The sequence below is a fragment of the Chiloscyllium punctatum genome, chromosome 21 (assembly GCF_047496795.1).
Source record: "Chiloscyllium punctatum isolate Juve2018m chromosome 21, sChiPun1.3, whole genome shotgun sequence".
Taxonomy (NCBI): domain Eukaryota; kingdom Metazoa; phylum Chordata; class Chondrichthyes; order Orectolobiformes; family Hemiscylliidae; genus Chiloscyllium; species Chiloscyllium punctatum.
In genome coordinates this window covers 1446486-1474104 of record NC_092759.1, presented here as the reverse complement: position 1 = coordinate 1474104, position 27619 = coordinate 1446486, and the positions used below count along the sequence as shown (strand labels likewise).

The window sequence follows — 27619 nt, the reverse complement described above, 5'->3', positions numbered from 1 at the left end:
TGCTGAGAAGAGAGAGGGGGAGAGAGATGTTGATTTTTATTTATGGGTGGGGGAGGTTATTAAAAGAATAATAGAATAACAAAGCTTACTTGTTGCATTGACTCTTAGTAACCAGTGACGTCTCTGGCTGTGGCTCGACACCAATGTGTGTTTTTAAAAAAAAAAAATTCTGTTCTCCATAAGCCAGAACATCGAAGCAGGAGCCAAGTGTGTTCTCTGAAGCCTTAGTTGATGCTGGACTGAGGCAGGGATCCCTGCACAGCACAGGAGATGTCCAGATGGTCAACACATGCTGGTGTTTAGTATTGAACCCATCGCGGTTTATCTGTTCCACTTGTCCGAAAGATGAAGGTAACACTTGGCACACTTGCTTTTATTGGTCAGAGCACTGTTTGGGATGCCTTGTTGCAGCTGTGCAAGATGTGGCTGAGGTCACATTTGGAATACTGTGCGCCTTTCTGGGTGCCCTACAATAGAAAGGATATTATTAAACTAGAAAGGGTGCAGGAAATTTGGTACCTGGACTGGAAGATCCATGTTAAATGGAGAGGTTGGATATGCTGGGACTCTTTTTCTCCTGGAGCTTAGGAGACTGAGGGGTGACCTTTACAGAAGTCGATAAAATCATGAGTGACGTAGAAAAGGTTAGATAGCCAGCATCTTCCCCCCCCCCCCCCCCCCTCCCACCCCCACTTAGGGGAGTGGAAAACTACAGGGCATGGGTTTGAGGGGAGAGATACTAAAAGGTCCAGAGGGGCAATTGTTTTCATGCAGAGGCTGGTCAGAGTCTGCCAGAGGTAGTGGATTCATGGTCACCATTAGACCATAATTCCAGGTATGTTTTGTCGAATTCAAATTCCACCATCTGCCATGGCAGGATTCAGACCCGGGTCCCCAGAACCTTAATCAAGTTTCTAGATTAATAGTTGAGGGATGATACCCCTAGTCCATTGCCACCTCTTGCCTGCAATTTGAACTAATTAATCTGTGACTTGATGGGGTCATGTGTTCATTACTACTACTACTACTACTTTTTGAAAGTTCTCCTCTTTGTCTTCATCTCCCCTCCCTCTCATCCTCTTCGTTCCTCTGGGCTCAGCTTGTCGCCCTCCTGATCTCCAACGCCCTGGTGGGGTTTGAACTCTGCTGTCTAGCTTGAGAGGAGGAGAGATTCCATCGCCTGGAGACGAGAGAGTCTGTGGACTACTCTGCCACAGCACACAGTCGAGGGCAAAGATGTTGAATATTTTCCAGCGTTGAGTGTAGCTCTCTGGGCTAAGGGTGATCAAAGGGTACGGGGCAAAAGTAGCGACGGTGCCCTGAGTTGGATGAACAACTATGATCATATTGGAATAGCAGGGCTAGGCTCAAAGGACTGAACGGCCTACTCCCATTCCTATTTTTCTGTTTTGTACCAGCTGTCTTGCCTTCTGCATTGCAAGACTTGTCGCCTAGGCTATTGTCTTCAGGTGTGTTAGACTACGATGTGCTGTGGGCTGAATTGACTGTTGTTTCTCAGCAACCGCAATGGAACTTGTGGACTATTTCAACTGCAGAGGTTTCACAACCCGCGTCAGAGTGAGTGTTCACCCCAATTTCGACAGGGATCATTGGCTAGCAAGCAGGAATCTGTCCCCGTGCTTTATACAGTGGACTTTCAACACCTTCACTGACAGTCTGTGAGTTTTAAAAATAAATAGATACATTTGGGAAAGTGGGAAACACCGAATGTGGTGTGTATTTTCCATGAGGAGACTGATTTATCCGACGTTCATCTTAACATAAGAAACTGCAGGTGGATATTGGGGCATTGAAGAATCCAGAGTTTTATTGCAACTAAGTATGATGTACAGACATTACATTCCTCAGGCATGTCAGTGTCTAGGCTAACACTAAGCTGTTGGATTGCAGCAGAACAGCATCTGACTGGCAGAGTGTCATGCTTCAAGTAATCTGAGGTATGATGGAGTCTGACACCTTTACACCCTCCTCTTATGTCAGACCCTTCGGTCCAACCCGTCCAAGTTGACCAGATATCCCAACCCAATCTAGTCCCACCTGCCGGTACCCGGCCCATATCCCTCCAAACCCTACCTATTCATATACCCATCCAAATGCCTCTTAAATGTTGCAATTGTACCAGCCTCCACCACTTCCTCTGGCAGCTCATTCCATACACGTGCCACCCTCTGTGTGAAAACGTTGCCCAGTAGGTCTCTCTTATATCTTTCCCCTCTCACCCTAAACGTATGCCCTCTAGTTCTGGACTCCCTGACCCCAGAGAACTTTGCCTATTTACCCTATGCTCCTCATAATTTTGTAAACCTCTGTAAGGTCACCCCTTGGAGCACCAGGTAAAACAGCCCCAGCCTGTTCAGCCTCCTTGTAGCTCAAATCCTGGCAGCATCCTTATAAATCTTTTCTGAACCCTTTCAAGTTTCACAACATCCTTCCAATAAGAAGTGTTGTACTAATTAACGCAGATTGATGTGGAGCTGTCGATGTTGCATTGGAGTGGGCAAAATTGCATGACACCAGTGTTGTAATCCAACGGACTGATTTGAAATCACAAGCTCTTGGAACGCTGCTCCTTCAGGTGAAGACTTCACTTGATGACAGAGCAGCTCTCTGAACGCTTGTGGTTTCAAATAAACCCAACACTGTTTGACAGTGAATAACACCAGGTTCTAGGCTCCATTTCCTGCTTATCCCTTCTTGAATTCACTGCAGTCCTCGTGCTGGTGGTAAGAAGCCCACTCCACCTTTTTCAGGAAGCTCCTTATAAAACCAAGCTCACTCGTCAGATGCGGAGAGCACTTGGAGAACTCAGTTGCACCACACTGGCAACTGTTTCTGCTGAGTTTCTCCACTGTTCTGTTTTCAGATTTCCAGCATCTGCAGTCTCTAGGTTACGAATGTCCCATTCTCGAGTCTGTATGTAAGCTGACACATTGGAACACAGTACGGCGTAAAGTAGTCTTTCGTCGGTAAGCATTCACGTGTTTTAAATTTAACGTGGACGTGCCCTTGGGTGGGATGCTGGGCATTCATAAGCTGGGGACTGCCTGCATTTTACCTCTTTTGACTGATCACTGGCTCTGTGGGGGCCTTGGACGGTGCTATGCAAATGCACATTGTAGCTGCCAACCGCAGAGGGCCACTGCGGGGAGCACAGGGGTGAGGTAACGTACCAGGCGCGGCATTGGCCAGGAGGATGTCGCTTGTATCTGCGACTGAGATCTTGCGCGTTTTCCTGTCACCCGGGCAGACCCGTTCACCTCCCGCTTGCTGCTCTGAGCAGAGAACAGGGTGTGTTTTGGAGAGGGGTAGAGTGAGAGGGTGGTCCACCCTGTTAGCTGGATGGTTTAACACCCGACGCTGGCAGTGTAGCAGAGGACAGAGGGGAACATGGCAGGAACATTGGGCAGCAACCCTGCACAAACCAAAGGGGCCACGCAAACGCGACACAGGAAGTAAGTTGTTTTTACTTTTTGTTTTATTGCTGTGTTCAGGATCATTTGAGCGCCGAATTCTCATAAGCTTGTTGGTTAACCTGCTCCCTTATAAGATTGTCTGTGTTTTTCTCTCTCTCTCTCTCTCTCTCTCCCCTCTCTCTCTCTCTCTCTCTCTCTCTCTCTCTCTCTCTCTTTTCATGCTCTATAATACCGAGCTAACACACTTCATTTACCTTAGGCAGATCCTTTGCATGCTAACGGCACAGGAGGGGGGCATTCAGCCCAATGTGCTGCTGCTAGCCTTCTGTAGGAGCGACCCAATTTGCCCCACTCCCATTCCCAGTCTGTCTCTGTCTCTGCCTCTCTCTCTTTCTTTCTTTCTTTCTTTCTTTTCCTGCAGCTCTACAAATTTCCTCTTCTGTAGATAATTCTCTAGTTCCCCTTTTTGCTTTTCTTCTTCCTCCCTCCACCTCCCACCCCTCTCAAAACCACAAGCGTATCTGTCTCCACTCCTTGGGCAGCTTGTTCTGGATCCCGTTTCAGTGTTTTTATTCTTCCTTTTTTTTTTAAAGATTACCAACAATTTTTCCTCATTTTTGTTTTTTTTTATTTTGTAGCATTTCCCTTGCAAATAATATCCCCCATCTTTTTTATTTCCTTCCACCAACTGGGACAGTTCTCTCCTGCTTTACTCAGGGGCCGGGTAGTTATGCTGAAAGTCTCCATTGCATCTTTTCTTGAACCCAGCTTCTTCATGTCCTTATTACCAGGGAATGTTTTTCTGCACGCTCCCTTAAGCTGCCTCACCCCTGAAGTAACGGAGGCAGTGTTGCTGTTTCTTCGAATCCCTTCAGTGTGGAAACAGACCCTTCGGCCCAACAAGTTCACGCTGACCCTCTGAAGAGTAACCCACTCTGACCCATTCCCCTACCCTATCACACTACATTTACCCATGACTAATGCACCTAACCTTCTCATCCCTGTACACTATGGCCAATTCACCTAATCTGCACATCTTTGGACTGTGGGAGGAAACCGGAGGAAACCCACGCAGACACTGGGAGAAGGTGCAAAATCCAACTTTAGACAGTTGCCCGAGGCAGGAATCGAACCCGGGTCCCTGGCGCTGTGAGGCAGCAGTGCTAGCCACTGAACCACTGTGCCACGGACAATGTTTCTATTATCTGGCCTGACTTGTTTTTTTTTTAAAGTTCAGGTGAGCTGGAGATGCGCAAACAAGGGTCTGAAAGAGATGCTTGCTCTTTCTCCATTCGACCCTTTGTCACAACGGTTGCTGTCTTGATCTCCACGTCCCTCCAATTCCAGCCTCCCGGGGCACCCCTAGCTTCCATCCTTGACATCCCTGTCTTCTGGCATGCCCCAAGTTCTGGAATTCCCTCGGGGAGGACTTCCTTCAGCCGGAAGCTGGTGAATCTGTGAAACTCATTGCCACAGAGGACTGCGGAGGCCAAGATGATGAGCATCTTTGAGACAGGGAGAGGTTTTTTTGATTATTGAGGGGATTAAAGTGGAGAATGGGAGAGTAGATGTGTTGGGCCGAATATGTTATAGCCTCCTTGGAAAAAGCTTGCCTGAATTAGAATCCCTACAGTGTGGAAACAGGATCTTCGGCCCAACCAGTCCACACTGACCCTCTGAAGGGTAACCCACTTAGACCCATTTCCCTACCCTGTATTCACTCCTGACTATTGCACATCCCTGAGCACTCTGGGCAATTTAGCATGGCCAGTTCACCCTAACCTACACATCCCTGAACACTCTAGTCCATTTAGCATGGCCCACGTCTTCGGACTATGGGAGGAAACCCACACAGACACTGGGAGGACGGGCAAACTCCACACAGACAGTCACCCGAGGGTGGAATCGAACCCCAGTCCCTGGCACTGAGAGGCAGCAGCGCTAACCTCTGAGTCACCATCCCGCCCATGAGCCCTAACACCATAGCGACTCGTGTTTGATAAAACTCTATGAAGTGACTTGGTATTGTTTCTGCTACATTAAGTGTACCTCGTGTATAAATAAGGAGCATGAAAAGGCCATTTGGCCCCTTGAGCCTGCTCCTGCCATTCAGAATGATCATGGCTGATCACTTTGCGACCTTAAACACTCTCACACCGGCCTACTCCAATAACGTTTGCCGCCTCGTTTAACAGGATTCCATCTACCTGCTTTTTTTTAAAAAACCACGGTAATTCAAAGAGTCTGCTTCCATTGCCATTTCAGAGTTCCAGATTTTACAAAATTCATTTTGTGGGATGTGGGCGTCGCTGGCTGGGCCAGCATTTATCGCCCCTTGAGAAGGTTAGGAGTGAGCTGCCGACTTGAACTGCTGCAGTCCACCTACTGTAGGTTGACATTACGCAGTGACCTGAGAGGGAATTCCAGGATTCTGATTAAGCAACACTGAAGGAACAGCAAATGTATTTCCAAGTCAGGGTGGCGAGGGACTCTGAGGGGAACTTGCAGGGGCTGGTGTTCCCATGTATCTGCTGCTGTGGTCCTTCTAGATGGAAGTGGTTGTGCTTTTGGAAGGTGCTGCCTGAGGATCTTTGGTGAATTTCTGCTGCGCGTCTTGTAGACAGTCTGTGCTGTTGCTGCTGCTGAGCGTCAGTGGGAGAGGGAGTGGATGTGGTGCCAATCAAGCAGGGACTGCTTTGTGGATGGTATCGAGCTTCTTGAATGTTATTGGAGCTACCCCCATCCGGGGAAAGCGGGGGGGGGGTGGTAATTCCCTCACACTCCTGAATTGTGCCTTGTGGATGGCCTTTTCTCTCCCAGTGATAGAGAAACTGGCCTCTTTTTTTTTAAAATTGGTAACCCTTGACCTTAAAACAATGACCCCTGGCTCACCCTTCTCTTGTGAAGGGTAGCACTGACACCCCCCTGTATGTACCCTCTTCAGACCACCTCGTTGGTTTTGCATGCACATGTCCAAATTGCCCTTTACACAAGGCGAGACTCTGGATGTTTTTCCAAATGGAAGCAACTGTACTCGGAAGTTTGTTAACGTGCTTAGATCTGTGTACATTATCTGTTGTATTAGTGTGGTCCAGTGGTAGTGTCCCTATCCCTGGGCCAGAAGGTCCAAGATAAAGTCCCAATCTCTCGGGAGGTACACCGAATTTGAATTATGACTGTCACATGGACCGAGATGCAGTGAAATGTATTGTTTTGCGCGCTAAACCAGACAGATTATGCCTTGCATAAATACTTCAGGGCAATGGAACAGAAGGCAGAATATAGTCTTACAGTTGCAAGAGAAGGTGGAAGATCAACTCTAATATGAGTCTGGTCACAGCGGGGAAGAAGCTGCTCTTGAATCAGTTGGTACGTCTTCTCAAACTTCTGTACCTTTCTGCCCGATGGAACAGAGTGAAGAACGTATAACCCGGGTGGGAGGGGTCTTTGATTATACTGGCTGCCTTCCTGAGGCAGCGGGAAATCGAGACAGAGAATGTATGGAGTTCTTGAATCTCGGCTGTTGGCTTGTCCCCCTCCTCCACTTCCATGCAATAGATGCTCCCTCTGTTTTCATCCAAAGCTATTCCCAGCTGTCAGTCCCTGCTGTTATACCGAGTCCCCCTATCCAAGTTCTGAGCTGTGTGGGCAACTTGCTAATGCTAGTCCCATTTTGTAGTGTGTTTGGTGCCTGCCTTAATCTGAAATAACTGATCTGGACTCGCAGGTTTTGGAGGACCCCTACTGGGCTATCATCTTGCTTACGCTTGTAGGATAACATCACAAGACTGCTGGGGAATTATCTCCAACTCCTTTCCCCCTCCCTCTCTTTCTCCCCCCCCCCCCCCCCCCCCCAAGAAAACCCACCTCCCTTCACCTCCAATGTCTCTCCTTCGTCCAATATCTCAATGGCCAGATGTCCCCCCCTCCCCAAACCCTTCCTTCCCAGCCCAAATCCTCCTCTCCTCCTGTTTTTAAGCTCACCCCCCTTGCCCTCGCCCCAAACTCTTTTCAAAACCGAAAGAACTGCAAATGCTGGATATTGGACACCAGAGAAATTGCTGGAGAAACTCTGACAGTCCGGCAACGTCCATAGAGAGAAATCCGTTAAAGTTTCGGGTCCAATGTTCAGAGGGAGGGTCAGTGGTCCCAGAAATGTTAGGTTTGCGTTCTCTCCACAGATGCTATCAGAGCCTGTTGAGTTTTTCCAGCATTATCTGTTTCTGCACCATTTTTTTTCCCCCCAGTTTCCTCTTTTTGGTTTGAGTTTAGATGTTCATCTTACCCAGTTGCTTCTCCCTTGAACTGTGTGGGCTGTTCCCCTCTGTGTTTCAAGGAGCTGGATAACTTGGGTTGTAGCACAGTCTTGTAAGTGAAGCCGGATTCGTGAAGCACAGCTAATTTTTGTGGTTTACTTCTACTGATTGAACCATGGAGTCCCTGCTGAGATGATATTTGCCACAACAAAAAAACACCCAAGGCTTCCAGGGCTTATCTCTGGCTTGGAAAATGAGACGTGGCCATCTCCTGTTGATTTGAAACAAAAGTCTTCGCTTATCTGATACTGTGCCTGCACGTGATGTCCCAGTGTTTTTGTAGAAACCTAGAAAATAGGAGCAGGGAGAGGCCATTTGGTTCTTTATGTCTGAGCCAGCGATCAATATGATTGTGGTTTTAGATTACTCACACGGTGTAAATGGGCTGTTCGGCCCAACAAGTCCACACCGACTCTCCGAAGAGCAACCTACCCAGACCCATTCCCCTATATTTACCCCTTCACCTAACACTATATGGACAATTTAGCATGGCCAATTCACCCTAACCTGCACATCTTTGGACTGTGGGAGGAAATTGGAGCACCCGGAGGAAACCCACGCAGACACGGGGAGAATGTGCAAACTCCACACAGATCATCCAACTCTGTCCCCCCCATTCCTGCTTTCACCCCTTTTAGTTCCAAGATCCATGTCTCATTAATTCTCAAAAACAGTCAATATTCTGGCCTCAGCATACATGCTCACAAAAAACAGATGTTGCTGGAAAGGCTAAGCAGGTCTCTTATCAGTGTTAACATTTCGCATCAAGTGACTCCTCCTCAGAGCTGACAGTGGCCAGGAAAATATCTGTTTATTGAAGGTTGAGTAGTGGGGGGGGGAGGGAGTAAACGATAGATGGGAATAGAGGCCAAAGGAGGAGAAGAACAGTTGGACAGACAAAGGACTGGCCTCAACCACGTTCTGTGGCCGAGAATTCCCCAGGCTCCCCACTCTCTGGGTGAAGACATTTCTCATCCTCTCTATCCTATCACGTCTCTCCTTAGACCGTGACCCTCTTTCTTCCCCCCCCCCCCCCCCCACCACCCCGGTTCCTGGTTCCCGTCATCGGGGAATATCCTTCCTGTGTTTACCCCCATCTCGTCCTGTTGAGAACTTTGTAGGTGTCTATGACATCTCCCTGCCCACCCCGTTCTTCTGGACTCCCAACGGATGTAATCCTAACCAAGGCAGTTTCTCATCCTGTCTGGCTGCACTCCCTCTCTGTATTTTTATTGTTTTGGCAGTGTGCTGTGACTGTGCCTCAGTCCAGAGGCACAATCTTTCCTCTCTGGGTCCACACCTCGACAACACATGAGCTGAGTGTTCGCCACGTCCCCGTGCATCCTCATTCTTCCTGTTCCTCCGTTTCCGTACAATTCTTCGTTGGTGCGGGTATGAGCGTTTCCTAGTAGGAGATATGAGGCTTAGTCTTGCAGTTGGGAATTGGTAGGGTCGTGAAATCCTTACAGTGCAGGTAGAGGCCACATGCCTCGCTGAGTCTGCACTGACCCTCCAAAGAGTGTCCCACCCTAACCCAGCCCTTCCCCTGTAACCCTGCATTTCCCACAGCTGATCCACCTAGCCTGCACATCCCTGGACACTTGGAGCAATTTAGCATGGCTAATCCACCCTAAGCTACACCTCTTTGGAGTGTGGGAGGAAACTGGAGCACCCAGAGGAAACCCACACAGGCACTGGGAAGTCCTACAGCGTGGAGACAGGCCCTTCAGCCGAAACTGGCCCATGCTGACCAAAATGACCATTCATGCTAATCCTATTTCCCTGCACTTGGCCCATATCCTTCTAATCCTTTCCTATCCATATATTTGTCCAAATGTCCTTTAAATGTTGTTAATGTACCCGCCTCAATCACTCCTCAGCCAGCCCATTCCATATGCGTACCACCCTCTGTATAAAAAGTTTCCCCTCGGGTTCCCTTTTATTCTTTCCCCTCTAACCTTAATCTGCTGCCCTCTGTTCCTTGATTCTCCAACCGTTGGGAAAAAGATTGAGTATATTCACCCTACCATGCCTGTCATAATCTTAAACACCTCTATAAGATTCCATTTCAGTCTCCTACGCTCTTTTTAAAAAAAAAGTCTCAGCTTGTCCAGGCTCCCCCTATAACTCGGACCATTGAGACCTGGCAACAAGCTTGTAAATTTCTTCTGTATTCTTTCCAGTTTAATCACATCCATTCTATAGCAAGGTGACCAAAACTAAACCTAATGCTCCCAAGTCCGGCCTCAACAACATCCTGTATAACTGCAACATAGCTCCCCAACTTAACTCCCTGACTGATGAAGGCCAGTGTGCCAAAAGCTGCCTTCACTGTCCTGTCTACCTGTGACCCCACTTTGAGAACCGTGAACCCGAACTACAAGATCCCTCCACGTAAACAGTCGTCCGAGGGTGGAATCGAACCCAATTCCCCGGTGCTGTAAGGCGCCAGTGTGGACAGCTGAGCTGCCCAGATCTGGATATCGGGCAGAGTTTTGGGCTCCTTTTAACTGAGAGAGGATGTACTTTGGCCAAGGAAGGTTGCAATCACTGATTGGAAAATCCATTGCCATTCCCTCCATCAAATTCCCGAGTGGGATCGGAAGTGGGACATGAGGTCCTGATCTCTGAGGCCACTGTCAGTCCCTGCACCTATTTACCCTGCTGTCACCTCCCCAAACCCTCCCTACTCTGCTAGCACAGGAGGGTCTGTAACAACTTGCAGATCGCAAAGTTGAATTGACAGTGGGGAATACTTTGGGAAGTACTGTCCCGGGCAGACAGAGTGGAACGGGGCTCTGGGATTTGGAGGAACGTGAGGTGGTGCCCGCTCCTGTTGGTGAAGAATACCTAGGGTGGAGGGGTCGGTCATTTCACATTGAGATGAAAAACCTGACACATGGGAATTCCCTACCCCAGAGCGCTTTGGTTGTTCAGTTATAGAATGTTGGATATGGAGGGCACAGAGAGATACAAAGGTGTTCATGGATCAGCTGTGATTGTGTTGAGGACTCCTATCTCCCAAATGTTTCATGAGATACTGGCTGGGCCAGTATTTATTGTCTGTGTGACAATACTCTTGCTTTGTAAGGTGTATTCTGTCCTGTTTGCTCTGAAGAGAGGTTTTAAGTCAGACACACTGAGCTACCTACTTGAATCCATTAGAGTCAACAGCTTGTGAGGCCTTGGTTTTTTTTTAAAAGGGTTGAAACAATAGAAATGGCCTGACTGGGTGGGGTCGCACTCCCACAGAACCAGGATTTTTTGGTTGAACCTTTTTCAGTAGCAAATGCTGGGGTTTTTGATTTGGAAGCTGCGGCACATCTCTCCTCTCTACTCTGTTTTCTCTTGATGTTTTTTTTTTCCTTCCTGGACTGGAGAATTGGGTGTGAGACAATTTATTTTACTGCATTTGCCTTTGCCAAGGGTGTGTTTATGGGATGTTATTATGTTGGAGCAGTTGATGTTTAATATTTAAATAATGTATAATTTCAGTCAGTTTTCCAATAGAGTTGTTATTCCAAGTTTGTTATTTTGTTTGTCTTTTAACTAGTGTTTGAATAAAATGTGTTTTGCTTCAAGCCTGGAAGTTGGCCCAATTGAAATTGCATTCAGAACACAATGCTTGGCACTAGCCTTTAAAATAAGAAACAGCTAAGGTGAATGCTGTTGTCTTAATGTGCTTTGAGAGGGGGTTTGGTCTGGTCCATAACGTGTTGCTGATTTCCCAGAGGAGTCGTGGTGAGCTACCACCTTGAGCCACTGCACTCTGTGTGGTATGGGGACACCCACACAGCACTATAACAGAGAGGATTCCAGGCTTCTGACCCAGCAACACTGATGAAACCATGATTTATATTTTTGTGTTGTGTTCCCACGTATCTGCTGCCCTTATCCTTCCAGATGGAAGGTTTGGAAGATGCTGTCTGAGGTTGTTTGGTGAATTTCCGCAGTGCACCTTGTAGATGGTACACGTTTGAGCATTGGTGGTAATTACGTGGACTGCTTTTGTCCTGGATGGTGTCGAGTTTCTTGTGGTGGTGTTGGAGCCGCCCCCATCCAGGGCAAATGGGGAGTATTCCCTTACACTCCTGAGTTGTGCCTTGTTGATGGTGGACAGGCTTTGGGGAGTCGGGAGGTGAATTACTCGCCGCAATATTCCCAGCTTTTGTAGCCATTTAGTGTTTATGTAGCGAGTTCTGGTTCAGTTTCTCATCACTGGTAATCCCCAGGATATTGAAAGTGAGGAATTCAGTGATTCACTAATACATTATGAGGCAGCAGTTAGATTGTCATTGCCTGGCATTTGTGCAGCGTGAATGTTACTTAGACTCGAATGGTATTCTGGAGATAGAACACAACCCTTCTAACAATCTTCAAGTTCCAGTAGTATTTAACTCTTTCAGATGCAGATGATGTGTAAAAGCATGACCCAAAGTGGCTGGCTGCTGAAATGTGATTCCTGCTGCTCAGCCTGTTGGTTAGAACAAAGAGTGATGATGTGGAACTCACTCCCGCCTGGAGTAGTTGAAGTGGGTAGTATTGATAGAAAGACTGGAGCAAAGGAGGAGACCATTCAGCCCCTCGATGAGATCGTGGCTGACCTGTGGCCTTACTCTTAATACCTCAGTTGCGCAAAAACCTACCTAGCTCAGAATTAAAATTAGCATTTGATCCAGCATACAGTGCAGTTTGTGGGAAAGAGTTCCCACCCTTTGTGTTAAAGTGCTTCCTAGCGTCTCTCCTGAACAGCCTAGCCCTAATTCTCTGACTCTGCCTCTTGGCTCTGGAATCTGCAACCAGCGGAAACTGTTCCTTTTCATCTACCCCGTCTTTTCCTGGTAAAGACTTCATTCAGATCACCCCTTCACTCATAAATTTGAGAAATGTTGTGTGGTCTAAAACCATTCTAATTTGTAAAGTCTCCTCGCAAACTAACCCCTGAAGTCCCAGTATTATTCTTTTTAAACCTACATTGTCCACCTACGCCCCCCCCACCCCCCACTCCCCTGCCTTCCAAGGCCAAATATATCCTTCCTAAGGTGTGCTGCCCAAATCTGCTCTCTGCTGCAAGTGGGGGTCTAATAAAGGTTTTTTATCACTGCAGGATAACCTCTGCATCCTTGTGGGGTGGGGGGGGGGGGGGGGAAAGGAGGTGTGACTCTGTGGTTAGCACTGCTGCCTCACGGTGCCAGGTACCCAGGTATGATTCCAGCCTCCGGCAACTCTCTGTATGGAGTCTGCATATTCTCCCTGTGTCTGTGTGGGTTTCCTCTCCACAGTCTAAAGATGTGCAGGTTAGGGTGCATTGGCCATGTTAAATTTCCCCGGAGTGCCCAGGGATGTACAGGTCAGGGTGGGATTAGCTTTGCATATTAGCAGAGCTATGGGGAATAGGGGGTTTGGGTGAGATACTGTTCAGAGGGTTGGTGTGGACTTGATGGGCCGAGTGGCCTGCTCCCACACTCTGGTGGTTCTATTTGATGATATTGAGATATCGTTGAACTACTGTCCACAGCATTCTAAAGATGCATTTCAGGGCCAGATGGGACAAGTAGGCGCGGTAGAATGGGAGGCGTGCAGGCTGAGATGAAAGGGGAGGACTGTGTGGAGATTGATGCAGAGGTCAGAAGCACCAGAATAGCACAGCTGGGCCGAGTGGCCGCCTCGCGTGTACTGTCTTTTTTTTATTGATGCTACGCTGCTTGGCAATGTGCAAACTCTGGACCCGAATTTGAAACATGCCATCCATCTCGGATGCACAGCAGTGTCTGAGGGACATCGACTCGCGTGTTATCTTGACTGAACTGTGCAGGAAAAGCCGTTGCTGATGGAGCTCTGCCTGAGGAGATACCAGAACTTTTCTGACTCTGCGTGAGCTGACTGTGAGGCAATTTGCCCCACTCTCCCTTTTTCTTTACTCCGTTCCCCCAGCAGCTCAGTGACCTGAGCAACATATTCACCCTGACACTGAGATGATGCTAGACAGGAAACTGAACAGAGGAGCACTAGATCAGATTATTGTTCAGTTTCAAAATGCAGGTTGGTGTGTTTTTTTTTTGAAAACGCCAAAAGCAATTGAAACATCAAACCGGAAGCCCTCTGTCTCTTCCTGGTTTTCTAGATCAGAGGTTTGCAAATTCCAGCCCCACTCCCAGAGAGCTGAACCCCAAGGTTCTAGGCTGATTCCTCTGGTTGCTGCACTGGGAGGGTGCTACACTGTCACAGGAAACGTTGTTTGGCAGGTGATTATCCAAGGCACTGACTGCTCTCCAGGCTGGAGGTTACTGTTTCAAAAAGGCAAGCAAGGGAAGCCCTCCTTCTGAGGCACCTTGGGTTTGTGAAACCTGTATCTTTTGTGCCAAAAAGGCTTCTCCCACTTCTACCTTCCTCTGGTTAAGCCACCACCAGTCCTGTGTCACCAGAGAGAGTGGTCGTAGAATTATAGAATCCCCTGCAATGTGGAAGCAGGCCGTTCGGCCCATCGAGTGCACACCAACTCTCCTGACTGCATCCCACCCAGACCTACCACCCCTCCCTTAGCCCTGACCCTACATTCCCCATGGCTAACCCATCCAGCCTGCACATCCCTGCGATTTCCATCCTCTGAGGGTAAGGTAACTCAGATGGATGGACCCTACCACCTTTTCACCTTTTATCGTTCAGATCTGGGATGCACTGCCTTTAAAATATGGTGGGGGCAGCTGAGGAGCAATTTATTGGTTATTTGGATAGAAATGGTGTTCAGAAATATTTTGAAAATGCAGGAGATTTTTAAAAATCCATTCATGTGATAAATGCTAAGCCAGCATTTATTGACCATCCCTAATTGCCCAGGGAGCAGTTGAGTCAACCACATTGCTGTGGGGTTTGGAGTCATGTGGACCAGATCAGGTAAGGATGGTAGATTTCCTTCCCTAAAGGACATTTGTGAACCAGATGGAGTTTTCTGACGGTGGACAATGGTTTGATGGTCATCATTAGACTTTGAATTCAAGATTTTTATTTTAATGCAAATTCCACCATCTGCCATGGAGGGATTCCGACCTAGGTCATCAGAACATTACCTAGGTCTCTCTTTTTTTTAAAAAAAAATTCACGATAATTGCCCAGAGGTACCCACATTGCCGTGGGTCCAGAGTCACATATGGGCCAGGCCAGGTAAGGGTGGCAGTTTCCTTCCCTGAGGGGCATTAGGGTGGGTTTTTCTGACAATCGTACAATGGATTATTGGATCATCATTAGATTCTTAATTCCAGATTCTGTATTGAATTCAAATTCCACTGTCTGCCATGACAGGAATCGAACCCACGTCCCCGGAACGTTATCGTGAGTTGGTATTAGAGAAAAGAGAACATGCTGAATGGGCTCCTTCAGCGCTGTATTAATACAGTGGGACCTTCTATAGATTTGCTACCTCTTGCTCGGGCATTTCTGTGCTCGTGTATAACACCAACCCACATCATTATAACACCAACCCACATCATTTCCTCCTCTTCTTTCTCTCTCTTTCCCCCCCAAATCCCCTCGTATTTATTCCCGTCACTGAATGAATGATCGACACCAGTTGAAGTAGTCCTGGTCTTCTCCAATTCCTACCATTGCTTGCCTGAACCATCTGTGAAAATGCTAGCCCTTTTTCCTGGTGATGTCAATTGCTGCTGCTTCAGGTGTTTAAGCATAGAAGCACAGAAGATAGGAGCAGGGGAGGCCATTCAGCCCTTCGAGCCTGCTCCGCCATTCATCACAATCATGACTGATCATCCAACTTGAGCCTAATTCTGCTTTCTCCCCGTAACCTTTGGTCCCAGTTGCCCCAAGTGCTATATCCAGCCACCTCTCAAATACATTCAATGTTTTGGCATCAACTCCTTCCTGTGGTAGTGAATTCCACAGGCTCCCTGCTCTGTGGGTGAGGCAATGTCATCTCCCCTCTGTCCTAAATGGTTCACCCTGAATCCTCAGGCTGTGACTCCAGGTTCTGGACACACCCACCATCGGGAACCTTCCTCCCTGTGTCTGCCCTGACTCGGGAGAAAGTGAGGGCTGCAGATGCTAGAGATCAGAGTTAAAAAGTGTGATGCTGGAAAAGCACAGCTGGTCAGGCAGTTTCCAAGGAGGAGGAGTTCTTCATCTTTTGATGAAGAGCTTTTGCTTGAAATGTCGACTCTTCTGCTCTTCGGATGCTGCCTGACCGCTGTGCTTTTCCAGCACCATATTTTGTGAATCTGCCCTGTCTAGTCTTGTTAGAATTTTATAAGTCTGAGATTCCCCCTCGCTCGTTTAAACTCCATTGAAAATGATCCTAACCTCGTCAATCTTTCCTCATACGTCAGTTCCACCATCCCCTGGAATCAGCCTGGGAAACCCTCACTGCACTATCCCGGGAGCAAGAGCATCCTTCCCCAGAAAAGGAGACCAAAACTGCTCTCTATATTCTAAGTGTGTCCTCACCAATGCTCCGTATAACTGCAACACTGTACTCAACGTCTCTCAGTGAAGGCCTACATCCCATTTGCCTTCTTTACCACCTGCTGCTCCTGCATGCTCCCCCTTCCGCGACTGGTGCACAAAGGCACCCAGGTCCCACTGCACACTCCCCTCTCTCAATATACACCAGTTCAGGTAGTAATCCACCTCCTTGTTTTTGCTTCCAAAGTGAATAGTCTTACACTTATCCAAATTATACTGCATCTGCTATTGGTTTGCGACTCACTCAAACGGTCCAGATCGTATTGGAGGACCTCTCGATCCTTGTCCTGGTTTACCCTCCCACCCAACTTGGTATCAGCTGCAAACTTTGAGATGTTAACATTTTGTTCCCTCATCTAAATCATTAATATATATTGTGAATAGTTGGGGTCCAAGCACTGATCCCTGTTGCATCCTAATAGTTATTGCCTGCTGATTTGAAAAGGACCCATTAATTCCTACTGTTTCCCCTCTGCCAACCAGTTTCCTAGCCATCTCAATACCCTCACCCCAAACCCATGCACTTTAATCTTGCACAATAACCTCTTATGCGGGACTTTCAGAAAGAGTTTTACAAAGTCCAAATATACCACATCAACTGCCTCCCACTTGTCACCTCTACTAGTTACATAGGGTCATAGAGATGTACAGCATGGAAACAGACCCTTCGGTCCAACTTGTCCATGCTGACCAGATATCCCAACCCAACCTGGGCACCTGCCAACACCTGGCCCATATCCCTCCAAACCCTTTCTATTCATATACCCATCCAGATACCTCTTAACTGTTGCAATTGTACCAGCCTCCACCACTTCCTCTGGCAGCTCATTACATACACGTACCACCCCCTGTGTGAAAAAGTTGCCCCTTAGGTCTCTTTGATATCTTTCCCCTCTCACCCTAAACCTATGCCCTCTAGTTCTGGACTCCCCCCACTCCAAGGCAAAGACTTTGTCTATTTATCCTACCCATGCCCCTCATGGCTTTATAAACCTCGATAAGGTCTTCATAGAATTCCAATAGACTTGTCAAGCACAATTCCCCTTCATAAATCCGTGCTGATTCTATCTGATCCTGCTTTCTAAATGCTCTGCCATAAAGTCCTTGATAACAGATTTGGGAATTTTCCCCACAACCAGTGTTAGGCTCACTGGCCTATAATTCCCTGGTTTCCCTCCACCTCACTTTTGTAATATTGGAGTGACATTAGCTAGCCTCCCGTCTGCAGGGGCTCTTCCACCAGAGGCTATAGAATCTTGGAAGGTGATCACCAATACATCCACTATGTCTAGAGCCATGTCCTGAGATGTAGATTATCAGGCCCTGGGGATTTATCTGCCTTCAAGCCCCTCAATTTTCCCAGCACCATTTCTCTACTAATATTGATCCCCCTCAGTTCCTCCCTCTCACTAAATCTTGCGGCCTTCTTCATTCCTGGTATCTGATTTGTGTTCCCCTTTTGTGAAGACAAAGGCAAAATATGTGTTTAGTTGCTCAGCTGTCTCTTTGCCCCCTATTATACATTTCCCCCATTTCTGTCTAACCTCCATTTGTCTTCACTAATCTCTTTCTCTCTCCACGTACCTATAGAAACTTTTAATGTCAGTCTTTATGTACCCCTGCAACCTTGCTTTCACACTAGGGTATTTTCCCCTTCTCAATTAATCCCTTGGTCCTTCTCTGCACCCAATCCTCAGACCTATTGCATTTCTTGGCCAATCTCTGTTTCTTCCTTGGATCGACTGCTGTTTCTAATTTCCTCGAAGTCGTGGGTTGGTCCCCTTACCCATTTTGCTATCGTGCCAGACAGGAATAAGCAGTAGTCCAGGATTCTATGGACTCTGGTGGAAGAGTCCCTGCACATGGGAGGGTAGCTAATGTCATTGCAATAATCCAAAAGGGAGCTAACGAGAAACCAGGGAATTATAGACCATAAGCCGATGCGTTCATTGAATGTTTGCCATTACCTGTCCACTGTCGTCATCTTTAAGGAACTCTCCCCAATCTATCGACGCCAGCTCATGCCCCACATCTTCATAGGTTCCTTTATTAAGGTTTAGCACCCAAGTTTCCAAATCACCTCTCTTGCTCTCCACCTTTTTTTTTTAAAAAAGATGAACATGGGGCCATGCTTGTGGAGTTCGATGTTTTGCCCCTCTCTCTTTCGCTCTCTCTCTTTTTCTTCCCCACTCCCCCCGACCCCTTTACCCTGGATATTCCCCACCAACAGGAGCTGTCACCACCTTGTGTTCCTGCAAATCCCAGCGAATGTAGCCCCTTCCTACACCGTCTCCCTGCCACGGACAGTACTTCCCAAACCGTTTCCCATTGTGAGTCCAATTTTGTGATGTAAGAGTTTGCAAACCCTCCGGACAAGGGTGGCAGATACATAGGAATGCCACCCCCCCTGCAGGTCCCCCTCCAAGCCCCTCCCCATCGCCACTTGGAAATATATTGGCCGTTCCTTCAATGTTGCTGGGTCAGAATCCTAGAACTCCCTCCCTAATGGCCTCCCCCACCTTCTCAGGGGCAGTCAGCAATGGGAAGACATTGCTGGGCCCTTGTCAGTGATGCCCACATCCTTTGAAAGAATATCGTTTATATTTTTTAAAAAAAACACACACAAAATAAGCGTAATCTGTTTCATCACCTGTGATTTTGTTTACCGGGAGCATAGACAACATCTTGTTTACTTCGAGTTACCAGATACCAAGGGAAGAAACACTGAGCTGGGCAGGGGTTTGGGTTCCAGGGATGTGCAGGTTAGGGTAGATTGGCCGTGCTACCTTGTCTATAGTGTCCAGGGATGTGCAGGTTAGGATGGATTGGTCATGCTAAATTGTCCCGTTGTATCCAGGGATGTGTGGGAGAGCCATGGTTAATACAGGGATAGCTGTTTGGAGGGTCAGTACTGACTCCATGAGCCAAATGGCGCCTCTTCTGCACCATAGGGATTCTATGGTTCTTAAGTTTGCTTCTTATGCCCATGCGTTGTCAGCGTCAAGTAGTTTGTTCCCATTTGGCCCTGCAATGTTGGCCAAGTATTTGGGGTGGTGAGGGTGGGGAGTTGGTGATTTGGCTGGCCTGTAAGGCGATCACTGCCCAGCTCTTCCCGGACGTATGGGAGGCTTTGCCATCTGACCTTGTGGTTTCTGTCATCACTAACCTACAATAATCGGTGTCTGCTCAATCTTCGCACTGGGATGTGATGTGGTGGTTAATGCCAGGCCCAACCCCTGAGCCCAGTGCAGAAGCTCTGCAGAGATACTGACCCCACCCCCCAACCTTACCAACTCAGCCAGTCAGACCATGCTGAGAAATAGATGGGTTTGAGAGCTGTTCCTCCACACCCCTTCCTTCCTGTCTCCCCTCCCTCGTAGGGGTTGGTGATGGATTCCTGCTGTGGGAGGGACAGAGAGTAAATCAGATGATAACTCTGCCACATCACAGTGATTTAGTTGTTAGGGTGGGAGGGGAAAGGGATGTTAGTGAACGTAACCAGTCACTGGAAACGTGACAATGTCCTATCACCTGGGAAAGGGAGCTCTGTAATTCCCCTTCTCTTCTTGGGGAATTTTCCTCCACCATCCTCTTAGCCTCATTTCTCTTGACCTCATTTCTCTCTACCTCCCCCGCCCTCGTTCCCTCTCACGCAACCCCATGCTCCCTCTGGCTCTTGCTCCTCACCCCACCTGGTCTTCTCACCCACACTCCTCCACCCCCCCCCCCCCCCCCCCCCCCCAATTCCTCCTCTCTCCCTCACACCCTTACCCCCACACTTCCCTTGTCCTTGCTCACTTGCCCCCTCCCACCCTGACTCCCTCTCGCCACGCCCCCAACTCATCTCACCACCCCCCCACATTCCTCTCGCCCTCTCCTGCCTCACCCACCCCCCCACTCCCTCGCTTCCACCCTCCCTTCCACCACCCCCCCTCGTCCTCGCTGCCTCCCTCCAGTCCCCACTCCCCTCTCCCTCACTTTGACCCCCTATTCCCCCACCCCTCCTCTCGCCCTTGCTCACTCCCTACATTCCCCATCCCTCCCTTCCCCCACTCCTCCTCTCGCCCTCACTGCCTCCCTCTAAACCTCCCCTCCCCTCTTCCTCGCTTCCGTTACCCCACCCCTCCCTCACTCCACCCCCTACCTTATGACTAGGGTAGAGGAGTTGGAGGAGTGATCTAACTAAAGTGTGTAAGGTTCTTGGTGCAGGAGGTGGTGGGTGGGCTGGATACTGGCAAGGTACCTCTTTGCTCTTCGCCCTCTGCCCCTTCAACTGGCAATCTGAAAGCCGGGTGTTTGGCAACACAACGTTCCAGGTGGAGATGAGGGGAAATTGTTTCCACGTGGGAGTGTGGTGGACCTTTTTGGAATTCTCTGCCTGAGGCGATTGGTGAAGTTCACTCCCTGTCACTATTCAAAATTCTGCTCGTGGGGACTTTGGAAAACCGAGAAGGCAGAGCTGAGTTGTTGTTCTGACCGTGTTCAGTCAGCTCGGCCTGGATGGGTTACTCTCCATCCCTTTTCCTGTTCTGAGTCCAACCTGAGACGCGTTGCCACCGTGCCAACAAAGATCTTTCTCGATTGTTGTGGGTCCCCTTATCCCGGTGCGATCTATCACTGTCTGGGCTGAGACGCTCTTTCCAATTACGGAGTATGAGCCAGCGTGTTGATAAAGGCCAATTAAATTGCTTTTAATTGTTTCCATCGTTTCTGTCGAAGTGAATAATTACTCAGCACACGCAGCCCCATGCTGATGCACAAACCTGACCCGTCCAAAACACTCCACTCGGTGCTGTGAACGATGGGGACAGTGTGGCTTGAATTAGTTCTGGGACATTAAGGGGTCTTGAGGCATGCTGGTAGTGTCCCTCCCTCTGGGCTGGGAGATCTTCATTCAAGACCCTCCCCCCGAGGCAATTCTCTTTGGAAAGTCACTAATGGATCTTCTACTGCCATGTGTCAGAGTCCTGGGAGATCCCTATTCGACCTCCCGTTCACCAGAGGCATCTCATAAGCTGGATTTAAAATATTTCTGAGGGGCCACCCTACAGTTGTGCAGAGGGCGTGTTTCTGGGCCCCACAGCTGTGAGGAGAGCGGGGAGAACATACCCTCCCTTTTGAGGGAGTTTGATTCAGCAGCAAGTTAGCCTAGTCAGGCTCCAGGTCTGAAATGAAGAGAAACCATTCTAGTCTTGCCATCAACGTCCACATCCTGTGACCCAGTAAGGTCACAGAGCGGCTGGTTGGCCCGGTGCTAGTTTCTGTACCTCTTTGCCAGAAGCTCTGGTTAACGAGGTTTGAGAAAGTTTGTAGCTCGGGTTGAGGTGCTGGATGTAAGGTTGCTCACTGAGCTGGAAGGCACATTTTCAGGCGTTTCATCCATGGCTAGAGAGCATCTTCTGTGAGCCTCTGGATGATGATACATAGTATGATGGCGAAACGTCTGAAAATGAACCTTCCAGCTCAGCGAGCAACCCTACATCCAGAAGCTCTAGTGTTCGATTTCTTATCTCGGGAAAGGGATGGATTTAAGTTTTGTTTTTATTTTTGGATATTGTGACGGTGCACTTTCGCCTTTAACTGCTAACGATTCCCAAAGAGTGCGAGATTCTTAATTGTACGCTGCTCCAGTAAATACAAGTCCCACCTATATAACAAAACACTAGCATTTAGTCTCTCGAAAGTACAGCCAGGTTACGTCTTCCTGAACTTTGTGTCTTCTCCACTGATCCTTCGGTCAGGAAGGCCTTTTCTCTGTAGGTGCATCTGTCAGGAATTTAGATGGTGTGTCACGGTGCCATGGTAAATAGATGGTGCTTTCTCGAAGAGCTGAGAGCTGTTATCTCTTAACAGGTGTCAGGACCATGTCCCGTGATCCATTAAGAAGACTGTGTCTAGTTGGCGCAGGGGTAGTTTCCCAATCAGAAACTCTGGTGTTCCATTTTCAGCCTCTGGGAAGGGATTACTTCACCTTATTTTTATTTTTGGGATATTACGTTGGCATTGAGGGGCAAGCACTACATGAAACATGGTGCTTTTTGGAGGTTGGAGTTTGGATGATGGTGGCGACTTCCAATTGCACAAATACTTTTAGGAGAGAATAGATTTTTTTTTGAGCAGTAAAGGAATTAAGGGTCAGGCTGAGCAGGACGGCAAGTGGAGCTGAGTTCACGAAAGGATCAGCTGTGATCCTGTTGAAAGGCGGAGCAGGTTTGAGGGGCCGAATGGCCCACTCCTGCTCCTGTTCCTTATGTTGTCCTGAGATCAGGAAAGTTGGGGGTTAGTGGGGCTAACCAGACTGCTCTTGTTGTAAAGCTGGGGTTTGGTTTAAAGGGGTCAAATGAGCCATTTCTCCTTTGTACCAATCTGAAATTCTATAATTCTATGGTTTCTGATTAATGAGACATCCCTCAATGCGAACATGACACAAAGCTTTGACTGAGAGTTCTATCTTGCAAACTGGCAGTGTTTATCAACCAGCTTGACCACAAACTCTTGCTGATCCTGTTTGAATTCCATCTCCAGTACTTGGTTCATGTTAACTCAGAGTCAGTGCATAGACCTGTTTTATTCTGGACTGGTGGGGACAGGTCTGTCACTGTATAACACTGGGGGACAGTACTGGTGGGGACAGGTCTGTCACTGTATAACACTGGGGGACAGTACTGGTGGGGACAGGTCCCTGTTATACAGGGATAACACTGGGGTACAGTACTGGTGGGGATAGTTTTCATTAAAATTACATTATTGTCACTGAATTCCCCACCAGAGTTCTGGGGAATACTATTGACCAGAAACTGAACCAGACTCTTCATGCAAGCACAATGGCTACAAGAACAGGTCAGAGGCCTGAAATCGGCAGAGAGGAACTCCCCACCTGACACCACCTGACTCCCCAAAGCCTGTTCACCATCCACAAGGCCCAAGTCAGGAGTGTGTGGGATACTCTTTCCCGACCTCCCCACTGCTCCCTGCCCCTGCCCCGCTCCCGCTCCCGCCCCGCTCCCGACCCTGGATGGGGGCAGTTCCAATAACAGTCAAAAAGCTCAAATATCCAGGGACAAAGCAGCCCCAGCTTAATTGGTGCCGTATCCACTCCCTCCATCGCTGACGCTCAGCAGCAGTGTGTACCATCAGCAACTCACCAAATATCCTCAGACAGCACCTTCCAAACCCACAACCACTTCCATCTCAAAGGAAGAGGGCAGCAGATACATGGGAACACCAGTCCCTGCAAATTCCCCTCCGAGCCCTTCACCATCCCGACTTGGAAATATATCGGTTGTTCCTTCAGTGTCGCTGGGTCAGAATCTGGGACTCCCTCCCTAACGGCGATGTGTGGGTGTCCCTACACCACACAGGACTGCAGCGGTTTCAGAAGGCGGAACTTTACTCAGAAGCTTGAGTATTATTAGTGTGATGTCTATAGAAAACAAGAGCAAGGTGATTGCATTAAATAAAAACAGCGCTGGAGAAACTTAGCACAGTTGGGCAGCATCTGTGGGGAGAAACCGAGAGACAGTTAACCTTTCGAGTCTGGTATGACTCTTCTTCCTCAGTCTAACTGAGAACTTGCTCTTGTCCATATAGGCCTGAGGAAATGCTCAGTTCCTGTGCAAACTGAGAAACGGCTGTTTCTGGGTTGTCAGTTTTATTTTTTCGAAGCTGCCCTTACACTCGCTGAGGTGATAATGTTTGAACTAGCTCACGCAGCAATTCTCTGAACAGCACCCTATCCAGACCCAGCCCCTTACCCTGTCCCTGTAACTGAATTTCCCACGGCCAATCCACCCTAACCTGCACATCCCTGGGCACTATGGGGCAATTTAGCCTGGCCAATCCATCCTAACCCGCACATCCCTAGGCACTATGGGGCAATTTCCCAAGGCCAATCTACCCTAACCTACACATCCCTGGGCACTATGGGACAATTTAGCACAGCCAATCCACCCTAACCTGCATGTACCCTGCACTGGAAGAAAACCAGAGCACTGGGGGGAGGCCCACGCAGACACTGGGAGAACGTGCCAACTCTACACAGACAGTTGCGTGAGGCTGGAATCGAACCCGGATCGCTGGTGCTGGGAGGCAGCAGTGTTAACCACTGAGCCACCGTGCTTGAATGAAAGCAAAACACAGGGGCGATGCTGGAAATCTGAAACAAGACTCTGAGAATGCTGGAGAAACTCAGCAGATCTGGCAGCATCTGTGGGAGGAGAGAGAGAAACTGAGTTAAGATTTCGGGTCCAGTGACTTTTCTGTGCAGCTGTCAGTCCTGCTGAGTTTCTCCCGCAATTTCAGTTTTATGTTTCAGAACCGGGTAGCTCTCTATTCTATGGTCTTGTCAGCTGGTTTGGATAGGGGGTGAACATCCTCTGTCTTAACCTCCGCCCGCCCACTCCATCAGGTCCTTTCACAGCTTTTATGGGTTTTGACAAGGTCACTCCTCGTTCCGATAAGCTCCAGTGGATACTGGGCCTAATCTGCTTGGCCATTCTTCATTTGATGAGCCCCTTCATCCCAGGAATTGGCCGATGCTCACCTTCTGGGCTTTGTCTCTGGACTGTGTCCCATGCAAGGTCCCGCCCCCCCAACTTCCTCCCAAGGCCCGAGCTCTTGACTGGCACCTCTTCCACCAGGGGCAGAATGGCCCTATCAGCCTGGGAACTGGAGCTCAGTGGATGCCTGGGGTGGCAGCTCATTGCCTGGTTACATTTGGAGCACAGCAGAGGGTTGAAGACCATGTGTGAAGAGTCACAGGATATAGCAAGCAACCACAAAGTGGGATGAGACAAATGGTTATGAACTTGGTTGAGCTCACGTGTGTATCGCTTTGTCACAGCGCACTTCCTTTATCGTGTGGAAGATGTGCGGTGGGTGGGTGTGTACTCTGAGTCTTACCACTAGTTGATCCAACTGTCTCCAAACTGACACAAGAGACAGTTGAAGAAAAAATATATAAATTGTCCCTCCCTTTTTCTCATGTTTGCGTTCTCTCTCTCTCTCTCTCTCTCTCTCTCTCTCTCTCTCTCTCTCTCTCTCTCTCTCTCTCTCTCGCGCGCTCTGTGTCTTGCTGTGTGTCCGTATGTTTTTTTCTCTCACTGCCACTGTGTGGATCAATCTCTCTCGCTCTTGTGTGTCTCCACCCATATAAACACTAGCACATCATTCTCGTATCATTCTGCCAGGACCTGTCAAACAGTGTGGTTGCATGTGAGAATGGGGTAAGTGGTTCTCATTCTATTGATCTGTTCTTGTTTCAGTCTCAGGATATGGGATGGGCTATTTTGGACTGAGACCAAGGAGAAATGTTCTCACCCAGAGAGAGTGAGGAGATTGTTCAGCTGTCTGTCAGGGAAGGTGATGGAGAGCAAAGCATTGAACATTGAGTTTAGATCTAGCACTTGGGGCTAATGGCAGCAAAGGATAGGGGGAGAAAGCAGGAGCAGGGGACTGAGTTGGGGGAATCAGCTGTGATCCCATTGATTGGCTGCGCAAGTTCCAAGGGCTGAATGGCCACCTCCCTATTCCTGTTCTCAACATTTCCACAACTGTGGCTGTGGCCTTTACCCTGGGAGATGTTGGGTCCTGTGGCTTTTATCTTGGCTGTGGTTGTGGCTGTAGGTCTTTGGGATGCTTTTGGGGTTTTCCATTTTATGGAATGCTGTTCAGCATTGCCATCTCAGAGCGCTGCATGTCTTACAGTGATTCCAGTCTCTGTGTACATGACTGGTTGCTGCTTTAAAATGTCTGCTCCATGCTTCAACATGTCTGGCTTCCAGCTCTTTCTGCGTTTCATTTTTGTTTAGTTGTTTTGAGTCCCTAGTCCAGTGTAAACCTGATCAGCACAGAGAGTCAACAGTAATGGGTAATGCTGCAGTAGACTCTTCAGCAGGTAAATTAGGTTGCCTATTCCAGTACAGGACCAAGGGAGCATTGCTGAAGGAAGAGCCATTCAGCCCGTGGAGACTGCACCGATGCTCCGAAAAGCATCCCATCCAGACCCACCCTCTTATCCCTGTAACCCTGCATCCCCCATTGGCCAATCCACCCTAACCTGCACATCCCTGGGCACTATGGGGCAATTTAGCACGGCCAATCCACCCTAACCTGCACATCCCTGTACCCGCCAAAGACCTGCCAGCGGTGGGGAGCGAGGCAGAGTACCTGCATGAATAAAATCGGAAATTGCTGGAGAAACTCAACAGGGTTTGGCAGCATCTGTGGAGTGAGGGAAAAGAGTGTTAATGTTCTGATCCTTCTTCAGAGCTGATTGCAGCTGGGAAATGGCTGGTGTATGTGCGAGAGAGGGAGGTGGACCCTGGAGAGAGAGAGAGAGAGAGAGAGAGCAGCAGGTGGACTGCTGCAAGAGTGGGGTCAGGGTCAGCCTGGGAGAATCAGTAGCTGCTAATGTGTCCCTGACACTGAGACAGCCCTGCTAACCTCTGAGCCACTGTGCAGCCCAGAATTAGATTGCCATCAGGTAAAAGGCATTCAGGTCTTGTGGGCTTGCATTAGATTACCTTCCAAACTCACGACCACTTCTATCAAGGAGGACAAGGGCAGCCGATACATAGGAACTCCGCCCCCCCCCCCTCCGACCCCTTCACCATCCCGACTTGGAAATATATTGGCTGTTCCTTCAGCGTCACTGGGTCAGATTCCTGGCTCTCTCTCCCTAACGGCGCTGTGTGGGTGTCCCTACACCACACTGACTGCAGCGGCTCAAGGAGGCAGTTCACCCCACCCCCTCAAGAGGGCAACTAGGGACGGGCAATAAATGCTGGGCCCACCAGCGACGCTCTGGTCTCGTGAATCAGCACAAATTAAATGCGACTTGGAAATTGTGTTGCAACTTTGTTAGAACGTCTGTTGTTCCTAGAATCCCCACATTGTGGGTAAAGGCCCTTCAGCCCAACAAATCCACACTAACCCAATCCCCTCCATTTACTCTGACCTACACATCCCTGATCACTGTGCAATTTAGCATGGCTAATCCACCCTAACCTACACGTCTTTGGACTGTGGGAGGAAATCTGATTACCGCAGGGTGCTCGCACTGACACTGGGTGAATTTGCAAAGGCAGTCGTCCAAGACCGGAATCGAACTCTGGTCCCTGATGCTGTGAGACAGCAGTGCTAACCATTGAGCCACCGTGCTACTTGGTTAAAGCATGAGTGTCAGTGTTTGTGGGTAATAACCTGCTGGGCAAGGCTACTGCAGAGCTCAAAACTATCACCATCAACTCAACCGACCCTCTGCACCCCACGCGGGGGAGGTGTGAAGGTGTCAACTCCTCTGAATTCTCCACCACCCCCACCCCACTCCAAGGTGTCACCCCACCAAGTCTCACCGTATGGGTGACAGTGATTCAAGAAGGCAGCTCACCACCGCCA

The 27619-nt window shown here is 48.8% G+C and overlaps 1 protein-coding gene across 1 annotated transcript in view; it reads left to right on the top strand.

Annotated features, from left to right (window-relative positions):
• Window positions 1-3269: 3269 nt before the first annotated feature.
• LOC140492421 (arrestin red cell-like) overlaps window positions 3270-27619 on the top strand; it is an 83412-nt gene continuing 59062 nt past the window's right edge. The window contains exon 1 of the mRNA XM_072591314.1: window positions 3270-3473. Coding sequence (XP_072447415.1) covers window positions 3409-3473 — 65 coding nt within the window. The 5' untranslated portion in view covers window positions 3270-3408. The remainder of the gene's footprint in view (window positions 3474-27619) is intronic.